The 15,082-nt window shown below is 44.3% G+C and overlaps 2 protein-coding genes across 2 annotated transcripts in view; one reads left to right on the top strand and one right to left on the bottom strand.

Moving 5' to 3' along the window:
- Positions 1–1,123: 1,123 nt before the first annotated feature.
- On the top strand, positions 1,124–4,540 carry LOC131271991 (polyserase-2-like). Its single transcript, XM_058273590.1, has 3 exons — positions 1,124–1,877; positions 3,282–3,702; positions 3,797–4,540. The coding sequence occupies exons 1-3, from the start codon at positions 1,142–1,144 to the stop codon at positions 4,392–4,394; spliced, it is 1,755 nt and encodes a 584-aa protein (XP_058129573.1). The 5' UTR covers positions 1,124–1,141; the 3' UTR covers positions 4,395–4,540.
- A 1,404-nt stretch (positions 4,541–5,944) lies between these two features.
- LOC131270795 (uncharacterized) overlaps positions 5,945–15,082 on the bottom strand; it is a 65,413-nt gene continuing 56,275 nt past the window's right edge. Inside the window, exons 10-13 of the mRNA XM_058272478.1 lie at positions 14,856–15,057; positions 13,378–14,784; positions 12,896–13,299; positions 5,945–9,431 (exon numbers count right to left, since the gene is read on the bottom strand). Of these exons, the coding sequence (XP_058128461.1) occupies positions 8,456–9,431; positions 12,896–13,299; positions 13,378–14,784; positions 14,856–15,057 (2,989 nt within the window). The 3' untranslated portion in view covers positions 5,945–8,455. The remainder of the gene's footprint in view (positions 9,432–12,895; positions 13,300–13,377; positions 14,785–14,855; positions 15,058–15,082) is intronic.

Here is a 15,082-nt window from a genome sequence, read left to right as displayed (position 1 = left end):
GTATGTGTATCGTCAAATAGATATTTCCTTTGGTTTTTTCGGCATTATTTGAAAAATCCTGTGTTGCAACAAATGTAAATGTAAAAAATGTAAAACCCAAATGGAAAACATCGTTGTATTTCTTTCACTATTCATGAGTTTCTATCATATTTTTATATACCAATCATATACCAATTATATATTACCAGAATCTTTGTTGTGTGTTATCTATAGATTAGTTTTCGATGGGAAACAGTAGCAACCAATTTCAAAAATTTATGTTACGGACTCTTAAAGGCCTGAAGGGATTCAATTAGGAATGATGAATCTATGGAAATTTAAAAAGCTTAACACTGCTTCTGCAACAACACATCAATATTTCCTTGAAGTTTTTTAATCGTTCAAATAATCGTAATCCTTTCAAATTTGATTTATTTTTTATATAAGCTAATTTCAATTTATTATTTTTACAATAGCACGTAATTCCCATACGATAACGACATGGCTTCGTACAAAACTCGTTTCTAGAGGCGGTGTAAAAGTGCTGTGAATCGTCGAGATGGAAATCGCACTATCGGAATCTCCCACGAGGTCACGATGTGTTTGTCGATGATCGGCATCAAAGCTCAAAGCTAGCCAGCCCGGGGGTAAGTTCGTGGTCGCTTCAAAGTGTCAGTGTCAGTATCCCGCCCTTCCTATTCAATGCCATTCAAGGTCAGTGTACCAGGTCGACATAACTGTTTGTGGAGTAGCACGGACTAAAACTGGATTCTTGCCGCGTCCAGTTAGAGACAAAACCCCTTGCACAATTTTGTTGTTCATGTGTTAGCGGGCTTCTTGATGAACCAAAAAGATAGTAGACAACAAGAAATTTAAATGTATACAAAATATTTGAAGTTGAACTACTTTTATTTAGAGCACTCGTTTATTAATGAACTAGTATTCAATTTACATTTTTATTCTAACAGTTATAGAAAATGGAAGGAAACTTTTCGATCGCACCTGTGTGTAAAACAAGAAGATCGCCTTCACCAACACGATCGCAAACGGCGACGTATTTCCCACCATCATGGCTTGAGGTTAGCGATCGATGCGGTTAAGTTCGTTATTGGTGGGTTTTGTTTGCAGTGTGACTGCAACCGCCTTCCAGTGCGCATGCAGTATGGTGCCGCGAATCAAACTATCGCATACTGCTGTGTTAGTGTGGGTCCTTGTGGCAGTTTTCTACGCTCAGATTAGCGTCGCCCAGGATGACTTTTTGGCCAAGGACTTCAACGACGACGAGTGCGGCAAACGGCTGGCCCAACGAGAAGGGCTGGTAAAGGGAGGCTACCCGACGCGGCCAGGAGATTGGCCTTGGCATGTGGCGCTGTACCAGCGCGGTGTGAACAGTGCCGGGTTCGAGTATGCGTGCGGTGGTAGCATCGTGCACAAATTTCTCGTGCTGACGGCTGCCCACTGCGTCACGTACGCAGCTAGCCGGCGCAAGATTCCGACCGAGGATCTGCTGCTGAAGCTGGGCCGGTTCAACCTGTCGAACGAGGTGGAAGAGCACGCGGAGGAGTTCAACGTGATCGAAACGGTCGTGCACGTCGGGTTCCGGCCGACCACGTTCGAGAATGATATAGCGATTCTGCGCGTCGAAGTGCCGATCATCTTCAACGACTTCATACAGCCGGCCTGTCTGTGGAAGCGCGATGACGGCTTCGTGCTGCCCAATGTCCAGGATCAGACCGGCACGGTTGTGGGGTGGGGTCTGACGGACGGCAATGTGCATGGGTCGGTGTTGAACGAGGCTCGCATGCCCGTGGTTGACTCGCTGACGTGCCTCGCCAGTGATCGCGCGTTCTTCGGGCAACTCCTCTACGCTAAGGCGTACTGCGCAGGATTTAAAAACGGTAATTGTTGTAACATGAAAATGTGTAAATAGTCGCATAACGACGAATCAAAATTAAACCAATTTTTCTTTCACTGGATGTTCAAGTAGGCTCGTAGAAAACGGTGTTAGTCAAAGCTCTCTCTACCCGTATAATTTCATTTTGAAACTGTAACAGCAATATATTACAATAATTTTTCTATGAACTCTGTCTATCTCTTCTCAGCTTCTTTCCCAAGTGCTGATTTGTGTGCCAACTTTAAACCCCAATATTTTTTTATAAAAACATCGTTCATTGTAACTCAAGACTACCGACTGAAAACGAACACCACACTGGTTTTCCTCTTAGTCGCTGCTGCTCATTGTCACGTCAGTATAGGCAAGCTGTTGAATCAGAGTTCAGAGGCAAGGGTACGCCGAAGGCATTGCTGCTATATTGGGCAGGTAGCCAGCTATCGCGATGTGCTGCGAGTCAATACGCAGGTACCCTAGCCCCCCTCTGGGTAGCTGGGGATTCCACCCCGATTGCATGCAGGTTAAATCCACCCCGGTCTTTTGGTTATGTGATGTGAGATGCGGCAGGGGATAATCGGGAGAGTATTGTTTGTAGTTTCTCTCAAAAACGGCTTATTATATTTAAAACAAGCTTTCATTACGTTTATATTTTTTGCAATTTTATTAGATTCGCTGGGAATAAATAATTCTTTACATAATCAACTTAACCGATGGAACATTTGCTATGTTATTCAAAAACGGGACGTTGATGAAAATCTTTCTTTAATAGGTGTGCCAATAGTAGGCTTTGAAAATCAGTCAATGATCATACTCCATTTCAAACTAGATTTTAAGAGATTGACGGGTTTAACGTCTACTGTAAGAAAAATGCAGCTCGATTATCCAAATAAGGCTTACTTTCATCGTCTTAGTCCGCTATCATGTCATTAAGCGCTGTAATAATAGTCGAAACTATGTTTTCTTGGTTGATAAAATTTTTACACATTGAGAAACGAAGCTCTTTGGCACGCTTTGTTCTGTTAGAATGTGCTTAATCTAAGTTAGAATGTGCTTTAGTACTGCGGACTCCATTATTCGTAATCGGATGCGATTAACACTAGAATCCAACCACTGGTCCGTCACCCAGTGATTATGACCGTTACGCAAGTTTCGATCTTAAAATGTAGCAAACGGCAGAATATTTTTTCAACATAAAAAATGGCTCTTCTTAGAATCCATAGCTACATTGAAAAAAATTTTCAGTAAGTGTGATCAAAACTACCGATAAAAAGAATTCGTGCAAGATTCCACAAAGCAATGAATTTTAGCAATGTACACAATACTTGTGTGAAAAATAATTACATGAAGTTATTAAAATGTAGGAACAGTCGCTTAGATTTAAAACTTATTGTGTTTTACTTTCCACTAACAGGCACTGGCGTCTGCAATGGCGATAGCGGAGGGGGAATGTATTTCCAGTTTCAAAACCGATGGTACTTGAAGGGGCTGGTGTCTTTCAGCAACACGATCAGCACGACTGGAATATGCAATTTGAAAGAGTACATTGGGTTCACCGATGCGTCACAGTACATCGATTGGCTTTACGAGAACACGCCCAACAGTGGAATCGACGATCCGATCCTGGGCCATCCAAACATACGCCTCATTAATCAAGGAAACTGCGGTCGAAACAAGCAGGTCTACGGGTACGCCGAAGAGCGCAAACCCGTTTTCAACCAGTATCCGTGGATGGTGGCGATCCGGCATCCTTTCGTTGATTCCGAGTACGTGCCGTGCAATGGTGTCCTGCTGAACCGAAACTACATTCTAACAACCACCTGTGTTGATTTGCAGTGAGTATGAGTGAGGTGTTTGAACATATTATATCCTAACTTTTGTTCTTCTGATATATTTTTCTGATCCTTCTTTCAATGCTGTGGGCAAAAGGGACGAAATAAGCGTAACTCTAGGTGATTACGACACGAGCAAAACCAAGGACTGCGCCACGGTGGATGGTCAAGAGGCGTGCCGTTCTGCGTCCCAAACCGTGTCCGTTGGGCAGCTATTCCGGAAGGATAACCTGATTCTAGCACGGCTCACCATTCCGGCCGTCATCGGTCGCCGGGATCACATCGAGGCCATCTGTCTTCCGGTGACACCGGAACAGCGCAACCGCCTCTACAACAAGTACATCATGACGGGCTGGAAGGAGAGCGGGACGGACGCCCGTATCCTACAACGCGCCGTTCTCGATACCATCGATCTGAACACTTGTCGGGCCGAGTTTCAGGCCTACGAGTACGCTTCCGAAGCATCAAAGCAGATGGACGAGCGCACCATTTGTGCTCGAAATTTGGAAGATCCGACGCGATCACCACGATGCAACGACTACCAGCCCGGATCAGCCATACAGGCTATCGAGAAAAAGTCGAACCGGTACTTGCTCTACGGACTGCAGACGGACATCGGGTATTGCTCGAAACCAGAGCAGTACATTGCCATCAGCAAGTATTTGCAGTGGATCCTGGACAACATCCGTGGATGAGGATGCATTTTGCTCATAGATGGTATGATATATCGTTTGCATTAAAAAAATAGACATATTTCAACGACTTTTTATGCAAAAACGGAAAACGCTAACAACTTTCTGTTGAAAGCAAAATAAAGAGTAGCATTTCATTTTTAGAACAAGTTTAACAGCTGCACTGCAATTGAATCCACCGTAGCTAAAAATGTTAAAATATCACGTGACCAAAGATTATTTAAAGCCAGACGGCGACAAGTGGTAAAAACCCCTGGTACTTTATGTTACGTTTTAAGCTAGTTACAGTATATTGAAAATGTTTTGGGGTCCTTTAACTCCCATAGAACGCCATATCGTGGATGAAAACCAGCGAGAAGGCTATGCACAAAGTCGCTCTTTTTCCTGTCAAGACTTCCGGCATATGGAGAAGTGTATAGTGTGCCGTGCCTTCCGGAATTAAGCCTACACATGCCTGGCCACAGTAAATCATACACAAAGAGCATCGGAGGAGTTGAACGGGTCAAATATAATCGATGTACCCCACACTGATAACCCTCCTTATGCCTCTCAACTATAGCCAATCGAAAAAAACATTTACAACACTTAAAGGTAGGACCTATTCCAACATTTTAAAGTCCAAACGGAGTAGCATTTGGTCATGAATGGCTCACAACAACTGAAAAACATCCTTACATGTGTACTGGTTTAGTCGGTTATAGCTAATGTTTCGGTCAAGGACCGTAAGACTTTACTGACCGTCGGAATATTTTTTGAAAGTACTAAAAACTTTTTTTAATTTTTTTAATGCAAACGGTACGTAAATATATGCCATTTTTATCGCAATAACAACATGAACCCATTGTTTTTCTTAGTGATCTGCTTACTAAAAGCGCTTTTTATGTGGATACACAATGTAATTGATCAACTGATTGTGGAGTGTGACCTTCAACAACGATGACATCTTTCTTGAACGGTGGAGGCGCATGGTGTCCGTTGAATGGTATGATGGAGGATTCAAACCTGAAGTTGTAAAATTCAAACAATATTTTAAAAGATACATGAATTGTTTATTGGAATACATTTTATCCCTAAAAGACAATTTGTCTTGATGTTGATTACTGTGACTTAAATACGTATGAGCGAGTGAATGGCATCTATGGTTCATTACGATGGTTGATATAAATATCAACTATAAAAAAATATAGATGTTTGAGATTTCTTCGACTCAAGCTTTTTTCACGATGGGCCCTTTTTCGTGAAGCGCGCGCCGGTCCCTGGCTAAAAAGGTTTGCCAAGTTTGTTTAGCGTTTTAAACATTGTTGTAAAACCGACTCGTTCATGATAATGTAATAGGCCAGCCTGTAGGTGCGTTGACGCAGATGAATAAATCGTTCGCTACATGCATTGGTTTGGTACAATCATTAGATTGAAATTATGTTCCACATACTTACATTTTAATTCCTGTTTTGCATCTTGTATAACATAATAACGCATAACATATAATCGATGTAACTTCGGAAAACATGAAATGAGATAAATCCGTTCGAAAGGGTTTCTTTTGTCAAATGTAGTCGTTATGTACCAATATCATGTTTTATTTCAATATCATACTTATTGTGGGGAATATTCAATACAGAACTGACATATTCGTGACGATGTGTGTGTATTGTGGGGCTCGTGAAGTTGTGCCATTGTATTCGCTTCAGCGATACAGTTCTGGAAAATGCTCGGAAAGGACAACTGTGGAGGTTTTCTGTCTACGTGTTCCTTTATGCATCTAGTTTGCTGTTTTGTCGACTAATCGCTTAGCTTGAAGCTGCTCACGAACATATTTGCTCCTTTTCATCGCGGAAAGCGTTCAATACGTTACTTGATTTGGGAACGTGGAACCAACAGTCCAAAACGGAGTCTGGGTTTATCGACCATCTTTATATTCCTCCATCCTTTGTTTGTTTTTGTGTGAGGATTTTTTGCTTGCTTTTGCTATTCGATTTGATCTACTCAATTAAAAGCATAATCGTTTGGTTCTAGCGTAGAATTGGCTGTTGCTCGTGCAGGTATGTTTTCTATTATTCTGCAAAGTGAGCAAATTAGACCGCAATACTTCCCCTTCCTCCTAACCCTCGAAGACGCTGGATGCATGTTGGTTTCCGAAAACTTGAAATGAGCCTTTCACTTGTGGTTCTCCTCCTCTTCCGATACAGTTTGTGTCTTTTACCGTTGGTTAATATAAAATTTCACGACCCAGCGACTCAACCCTATGGCGACCCTAACCTTAGATTTTAGAGGAGCAGGACGTCCAACTCGCTGCACCACTGCCCACTCGCCGTTTTTCTCTGCTATAAATGTTTGTTGGATTTGGTTCGTTCATTTAAAATGGAAATTCTTCTCCCTCGCCCAATGCGGCAAGTTCGGCGTTCGTGTCCCAATACCGAGTACGGTTTTGTTTAAGCATAACTTTTCCTATTGGTATTTTGAACTAACAGTTGAAGCCAAGACGTGCGTTTGTGTGTGTATGTGATTTCGGCCGAAATGGGGCGAATAATTTATCTTTGTAGAAAATCGGCTTGCTCATTTTGGATTTTAGTTTTCTTTATGAATCATTTTTATTCTGCGTTTGTTTTCATGATAATTAGACTAAATACAATAAAACACATCGTATTGCTGCGAGATTTACTTTTCTCGTATATTGTTTCGTATTTTGGACTTTACTTACAGATGCGCGTGCGAGCAACCATTGATGATTAAATGTGGCCAATTGTTTATGCACAAGTCAGCGAGGCTGAAGGGATTCTGACGCAGAAGTGATGTTTTTGCTCAATACTTTTTCTATCTTCCTTTGCGTTCGCATCAAAATTCACTAAATGATTACATTCCTCCACTGTTGCTATTGAAGGATAGATCGCCCCTTAGACTCCGAGAACTGTGAAATTCGATTAATGATCGACGATGTTCGAAAGCTTTACATAGTATACCTGTAGACAAAACTAGCTTATCGTTATCCTAATGCTATCATTACCCTCTGTTAATGTTAAACGTACGCTGCTGTGTGCCAGCGCTTCTCCTCCGGTACAATCGCTCGCTATGATAGGGCTTGTTGTTACATTACCTTACCCTACGTTACTACTGATTTAAAACTGTTTCGGTTCTGATTGGTAAGAATAGTTAGTTTCCCTCGTGTAGCGCCTTTACTCTGCGCGGAAGTACAAAACACACTCGCGCAAATTAAAGACAACCTCGAACGTGCACAAAACGTTGTTTGTTCGGAACTGCTCAGCTACCCCAGTTCCTCTATTTTCCCTCCCACCGGCTGCAGGTGAAGGGTGTGTGGCTGGAAGAGGACGAGTGGAAGCGGATCAATTGCAAAATACAAGCCGTCTAGAGCAAACTTACAACCAAATGACTTTTTGCAGTTAGTTTAACGCACTCTAGAGACAGTTGCTCACAGGGACGACACGCCAGGGGGTGTTACGGTCACAAATGTCTTATGTACAGAACGAACTAAAATGGAGAAGTTGCACCCGGCCGATCGTCATCCGGAGCGTTGAGCACCCGAAAACGGTAAGGCAACGCAAGCCATCTCACCTTCGCGCGCATGCATTTGACTGTGTTAATTAATGTAATTAAAAGGAAAGGCGCGCGAAGGCGATAAGGATGGTCCCCGGTTGGAGTAAGAGCCTTGGCCGCTAGAACGAACGACCGGTTGGACGTACAATGATAGTGCCCAGGGCGCTGCGACACAAGACAGATAGATGACGTGCACGATACACAAGATTGACTTCGTTTTAAAACTTGTAACAGTTTTAACTCGGCCCCGTTTATCGCTAGAACTTCATGCAAGACACATCGATTAAAATCCAAACGCTTCGCATTACAAAAACTTATCTCAACGCCATTCGTCCAAGCTTACACCACACGTGAGAAGACGAATGAGTTAAAAGAAACTTTTGATACACCAGTGTGGGTTAGAGCGTGCTTAAAGTAAAATGTCCTTAAATGCTAAACTAAAGTAATGCTGCTGTGTTATTTTTACAGAATATAAACAAAACTTTGAAAGCAGCTCTCAGCTCTACCAGGGAGACCTACTGGCTGTTCATACGATTAACTTTCGGCACCGCACCAACGATTCGGACCCGCTTGCAATTCGGATTGTGGCCGAGTACCACCGAACCGCCCGGTGCCGAATGCTGATGGTGATGGTGGACATGCTGATGCTGATGCTGATGGTGCTGATGCGTATGCTGATGGGAATGGTGCGACTGAACGCTAATGCTAACACTCCCGGGGATACTTTGACTCACGGTAGCATCGCTGAACTCGGGCGGTGGCGCCAGGACCACCATTCCGGCCCCTTCGGCTAGTTGCGCGCTACCACCGGATGCCTCCAGGGGATGCGACCACGAGTCGGCTTCGTCGGAGTCGGCCTCGATCGGTGGTGGAAGCGTGGCTAGAGTTACTGCGTGCCGCTGCTGGAGGTTCTGCTGGTTAGCCTTTGCTCGGTTCGCGGCCAGCGTCGCCGCTTGCTTGCGCGTGAGCGAATTATGCCGTTGGAAGCCGGTGGCCGGCGGGCTGGGACTGTCCGTACCATCGGCATCGTCGTTCTCTTCCGGGTCGCTTCTGCGCTCCGGGGAACTATCGACAGGTTTTTCCTTTCGCCCCACGTCGGCGGTGGCTCCAAGGCGTAGGGTCACTTTCTTTGGTTCACTCATCCCAGACGCGACGGCACCAGCGGCGACAACGTTGGCGGAGGGTTTTGGTGCGGTTGCGATGATCGGTTGCTTCGGAGACGGTTGTTTCGGCGGCGGAGGGTTTACAGCGTCATTGCAGGTGATCGTCACCTCCTGATCGCTGCTTACGCCCGACGACGAGTTGTCACCTTCTTCGTTGTGGTGTGCGCCACCACCTTGTTCCGCACCTGCTGATGGCTGTTGTTGACTGTTCTGTTTGCGCAGAAAATCGTTCGGGTACGACTTGGACGATTTGAGCTTCGTGCGAATTTTCTGTATCTCCTCCACCGAGAACGAATGCGGCATGGAGCTGGACCCGGTAGAACTACCACTGTGCGAGATGAATACAATAATTAAATTAATATGGTGAAAATATCATTCCAATAAAGCCAAGCGTAGCTTCGTAGAGCTACCACTGCTCAGCATTGTGAAAAGCACATTAGTTTGCTTGCCTTGTGAGTTCATAAGATAGTTTATAATGATTTGATATTAAATATAACATGTATATATAAATGAGAACAAAAGAATAAAGTTACATCAGATTAAAAATATGACAACTATCCTCAGCACGGACTTCGGTCGAATTAATCCGATCGATCCGTTTCTTTGACGTGATATGTAGAAAATACGTACAGTCTGACAATAAAGTACCCATACAGTCACCAATTTCAACTTTAAGCCTAGTTATCTCAGCGACTACGTGACCTAGGACAACCGTTTAAACGACATATCGTAGATAAACTTCTATTCTATCCAATGAGTACTCAACATTTCGAAAAAAATACTTGTAGATCACTTTGTTCTAAAGAAACCCAAAAAAAAGGCTCAAAACCGATGACAAATAAGTATCCGTACATGATGAGTATTGATGATGTGCCATCCGTACATGATGTGCCAATATGTTGCAATCAATGCCACTTGCCTCAATAATAGCCTGTAAGTGCCAAGGCATCATTTCTACCAGTTTTTTTTTTTCGAAAGATACTGGAAATTTGTCCCGATTCCATAATAGTCTAAAGATGTCTACTAAGATCAAGATAATGTCCCGTTGATGGTAAAACTAGGCATCTTTCGACAAATGTTGTATAGAGTTCGATTCCGGACACTTTTCGAGTATCGTCAACACTTGTACGATCTCATAAAGTGGTCACTCTTGGACAATACATGGCCTATTCTTAGGATCGTTATTTTACTCAGAGAGAACATTGTAGAACATCTAAACTTTTACCTAGGGACCTAGGGTCCAAGGAATAAAATGGGCGAAGTAGACCATGTCCCACAGATGATTTATAATTAGTTCAATCTTTCCAGTTCGATTAATGGCCTCCGATTGCCATAACACATACTGTCAACTACTGTGTTTTATAGTTGTAACAACGTTGCTAGTATTGATGATTGAGTTCGACGTTTAGTCTCTATTGTTGTTCGTTTTTTTGGCCAAAATTGCTTAATTTTGTCTGTATAAAATCTGTATATAGTGTATCAAACACTGTGCCGACACGCCAATGGCATCAAAATACAGCGATTTGCAAATCCCCAGTCTTCCTTATTCGTTCCTAAGAAACGAAAAGTTTGCAACGTACAATTATGCAATGTTATTGTTATTTCCAAAAAAACTTCTTAAGAGTTGTAGTCCAAATCATATGATTGGTGATCTAGACACTTCGTTCGTCATGTTTGAGAACTCTAAGTATGGAGGACTTCATAGCTTTTCGAGCAATCACCCCCTCATAGCGATTGAATAACCACGAAAGATGTCTGTTTGCAGGGTTTAGTCTAGTTATACCCTGGTTAATTCGACAAATCATAAGCTCCTGAGACTTGACATGATATTTGCCACAGGGTTCATCAACTTGCCAAGTTAGGTTCCCTTTACATCACATAAAAAAGATAGTTGTCTATCGGTTGCAGCTGTTTGCCTAGTTTCACCGGCCATTTCACGTTAAATCTCTGTATCTATAAAAATGAATGTTTGTTTGTTCGTGATGCTAGAACTCAAAATCGGCTGGACCAATCTTGATGACGTCTTCCTATGATTTGTTCCTTTTTACCCAAGGAAGGTTTAGGAAAAAAAAGAATTTGAAAATTCCCAAGAAAAAGCCGGAAAATGGGAAAATTCGGTAAAAAAGGCTTTTTTCCATATAAAAAAAATTACCTTTTCTAACGACAACGGTAGGACTTATCCCAACAAAGTCTTCCAATGATTTGTTTCTTTTGGCTCAATAAAATCAATCCAAGTTAGAAAAATTCTTAGGAAAAGCCAGAAACCCAGAAAACTCGATAAATGCTTTTTTCCATAAAAAAATTGAAACTTATAAAAATGAGTGTTTGTTTTTAACGCTATAACTCAAAATCGGCTGAGCCAACCTTGACGATGTAATCAAATTATTTGTTCGTTTTTATTCATGGAAGTTTTAAAGAAAAGACAACTTTAATATTGTCTAAGGAAAAGCCGGAAAATGGAAAGTTTTGTGTAAAGTGCATTTTCCATACAATCAAATCAAATATACGATGTATAATTTAAACTAATAAACCGCTTGGCCAATCTTAAAGAAGTTCTGGGATTTTTTCCTTCTTACCCATACCGATTAAAATTGTGACAAATCATGAGTCCGAATTCACGGATCATCGAATAATTTCATCTCGGTTAATCAACAAGCTATCGCCTAGATCAGGTATATTTGGTTCTGATTGGCGTTGAATGTATTTTGTTAAGTGGCAGAAGAGCTTTGTTGCTAAACACATATGCATTTTGAGTATTTAAGTTCAGGGAAATCTATCAAACAAGTTTGCAAGTACGTCGCCTGATGGGATATACCGTTTTTTGGCATTGAAGGAGAGGACTAAAGTGGCTATACTTAATAGAAAGATTATATCGATGAAGCCATAAAAAGTCCCGTTGTTTGTGAGGTACGTATGAAAATGACATCTTCGAACATATTTCACATCGCTTTTGAAAAGGAAATTTTGAACAATAAAATGGAAAAACTGGAATTTTAAAAACATTCTTTGGATTTGTCGGATATGCCGCGACTTAAAGATGGATCTGTTGTTATGTGTCGACATCTTCATGCACCGAATATATGGGGCTTCCCTTGAGTTTCAATACTTTGTTATTCCAATATTAACGTATTGGTAATGTGGGACGAGGCGAAGTTCGTTCGGTCAGCTTGTGATAATATAAAATTGTTACCACCATACTTTTAGATCCTTAATAACTCGAAATTATGGCTAGGTTCATACTTTAACTACTAGAACCTCACCAAACCGGTGTTTTTCGTCAAGAAAGTCGGGTGTACGAATACTTTTTTGTCATCGATTTTGAGCCTTTTTTTGGGTAATTGGGCTGCGCAAGTACCATTGTTACCCGGTTTTATCATTAAGCATCTTTAAGCATCTAGCATCTTTATTTAAGAACTAGTTACTTTGAGAATGAATCAATGAATCACATACTTCTTCTTGGCGTAACGACCTCTTGGTCATGGCTGCTCATTAAGGCCCATAAGCGCCGGGGCTCATCACCTCGACGGCGTGGGTTCGTATCCCAACCGAGACCGGACCCTCCCCTGTACGAGAGGAATGACTATCCACGTACAGCAGGAAACAAGTCTCGTAAGCCCTTAACGGGCAGCCATGGCCAAGAGGTTGTTACGACAAGAAGAAGAAGAAGAAGTGTCACATCTATATATTTTCATCAATAAAGCTAATTCTAATAAAACAAAATAAAACTGTCAGTATGAACTCTATGATATGGCATCTTCAAGCAGCTAAACCAATCAGTTAAATTAAACCCACCTTGTATTACTGTTGCCACTGGTTTCGGCAGCCATTCCAGGATTTTGCGACGCCTTCAGATCCCCATTGGTTTTCTTCAGTGTTCGCACCAGACGCACGGAGTTGTCCTCATCCGGATCTGACTCGCTGAGACTGTAGTCTGGCTCGGGGAGTGGCGGTGCACTGTTCGGTGGTGCTTTGTACAGGGCCTGCGGTTGCGCAACTTGTTGCTGCTGTGGTTGCACGCCTCCTGCACCGGGTCGGCCAGGAAGCGCGTATTGGTTCGAAGATATGCTGCTCGCTACCACGTTTCCGCCACCAATCGTCACGGTGGTTACGTTGTTTCCAGCGCTCCCAGTGATGCTGCCGGAATTTACGCTGACCTTCGAGCTGGCATTCGAGCGAAGGGATGCCGATTTGCGGATCTACAAGGAAACCAAGGAAGGAAGATTAGCAAAAAAGAAAAAAAAAACAGAAACGAAATTCGAAGGTTATTGCAGTACCTCAACACTGGTGTTGTTAACATTGGCACCCTCCGGTGCACCGGTTGAGGCAGGTGGGGTAAGATTGTTTCCAGATGCCACGGATGCGGAAGCCCCGGTGAGGGACGGCACGGGACTGGCCGAGTTTACACTGAGCGTGCGGTAGCCAACGTTGCGAATATCCTGCGGCGAAGCATAAAGTTTCGCGTTCGAGGCCGGCTTGAAGCTGGACATTACTTCTGCCTCCAGGACCTGCGATTGGACCTTGGCTTTCTGAGCGATGTGCTTCCGCAGCGCCGTGAGACATTCGTACTCGGAGCCCCGCGAAACGTCCACCTTGACGACCTGCCCGACCGGAGGTGGCGGCGGTGGATGATTCGGTGGCGGTAGGTTCAGTCTTTGCAGCGACATGTGGAGACTGTGCATGTCGTCCTGAGATCGGTGTCCCTTGTGACCGACGGTGTTGTACCAGCCGTTGGCGTTGATCGCGAGCTGCGATCCGGCAGTGGAACCGGTTCCATGCAGCAGCGAAACCGTGCCACCGAGATTCGCTTCCGATGGCATCGTTGCAAGGTCCGGTGTGCTGTGGAACGTGCGCTTGAGGTCGGCACCGACCTGCGGTATTGGAATTGGGCGACCCTTGAGCGTGCCGACCCCCATCTTGGAGGACTTCTTGCGCTTCATCTCGGCCACGCTGGCGTACACGATCGGTCCCTTCTGTGGCGACGTAGGTGGTGTGCCGGTGCCGCTGTCGAATCCGGTCGACTGGAACCGAGAGCTGGTCATGAGCATGGAGCAGCGGTTTGCGTCAGCTCCCTGCTGGCGCTGGAACAGTTCTTCCAACTCGGCGGCCGTGATTCGACTAGACGTTGGTCGCGACTTGATGCTGGCAGTACGTGGCTGCACGGGCGTTCCGGGGCCCGCTTGCGTCGGCGTTCCCATGGCTGAGTGGGACAGCTGCTGTTGGTGCTGCAACTGCTGCTGCTGGATTGCTTGGAGTTGCGCCTGCAGTTGCGCCTGGTGAATCGATTCGGCCGAGGTGGATTTGGTCGCGTTTAGCAGCTCATCGTCATCGCCCTTTTCGCCGCCACCCTCCAGCCCGGCCACCATCGACTTGGCCCGCGCACGGCCGACACTGAGCGTCGTCTTTGGATCGCGGCGGGGAGGCATCGGAGCCGGTTGCTTGCAGCTGCTCGGTGCACCGCCATTCATACGCCGAGGCAGCGTCGAACATTGGCGGGACGATATCGGGGTGCTCATGCCTGAGCCGGACGAGTGTTGGCTAGCAATTTCCGACGATTCCAGCATCATCGAGTTGATGAGGTTCTGGGAAAGCGTCACCACGGTCATCGATACCAGTGTGCCCGAGTTCCGGATCAGATCCACCACGTGCTCGTGTGAGGCACAAGCTACATCTTCGTTATTAATCTGGCAGGAAAAAGAATAAAATATGATAAACACATTCTTTTTCATGTAAAATATACATTTTTAGAACTTACGGCCAGTAGAAAGTCGCCCGGTTTCAAGCCAGCCATGTCGGCCACACCTCCCGGATCGACGTCATCCAAGTACTGCAAAGCTGGGCACCGAGGGGATGGCTTGAGCTGCATCAACGGGGAAGATGCTTTGGCGCCACGAAGAATGAATCCGAAGCCCCGTTTGGCCCGATGTAATACCACTGTGCGTGGCTCACCGATGATTCTGCAGAAAAATATGCGTACCCATT

This window comes from Anopheles coustani, chromosome 3, assembly GCF_943734705.1.
Source record: "Anopheles coustani chromosome 3, idAnoCousDA_361_x.2, whole genome shotgun sequence".
NCBI classification, from domain to species: domain Eukaryota; kingdom Metazoa; phylum Arthropoda; class Insecta; order Diptera; family Culicidae; genus Anopheles; species Anopheles coustani.
The sequence above is the reverse complement of the archived record's forward strand: the minus strand, read 5'-3'. Positions and strand labels throughout refer to the sequence as shown.

Excerpts from the sequence above, each read along its gene's own strand:
- LOC131271991 (XM_058273590.1), top strand. The coding sequence starts at position 1,142 with ATGGTGCCGCGAATCAAACTATCGCATACTGCTGTGTTAGTGTGGGTC. Across the intron at positions 1,878-3,281 it reads CTGCGCAGGATTTAAAAACG|GCACTGGCGTCTGCAATGGC; the intron begins GTAATTGTTGTA and ends TTCCACTAACAG. Across the intron at positions 3,703-3,796 it reads ACCACCTGTGTTGATTTGCA|GGACGAAATAAGCGTAACTC; the intron begins GTGAGTATGAGT and ends TGTGGGCAAAAG.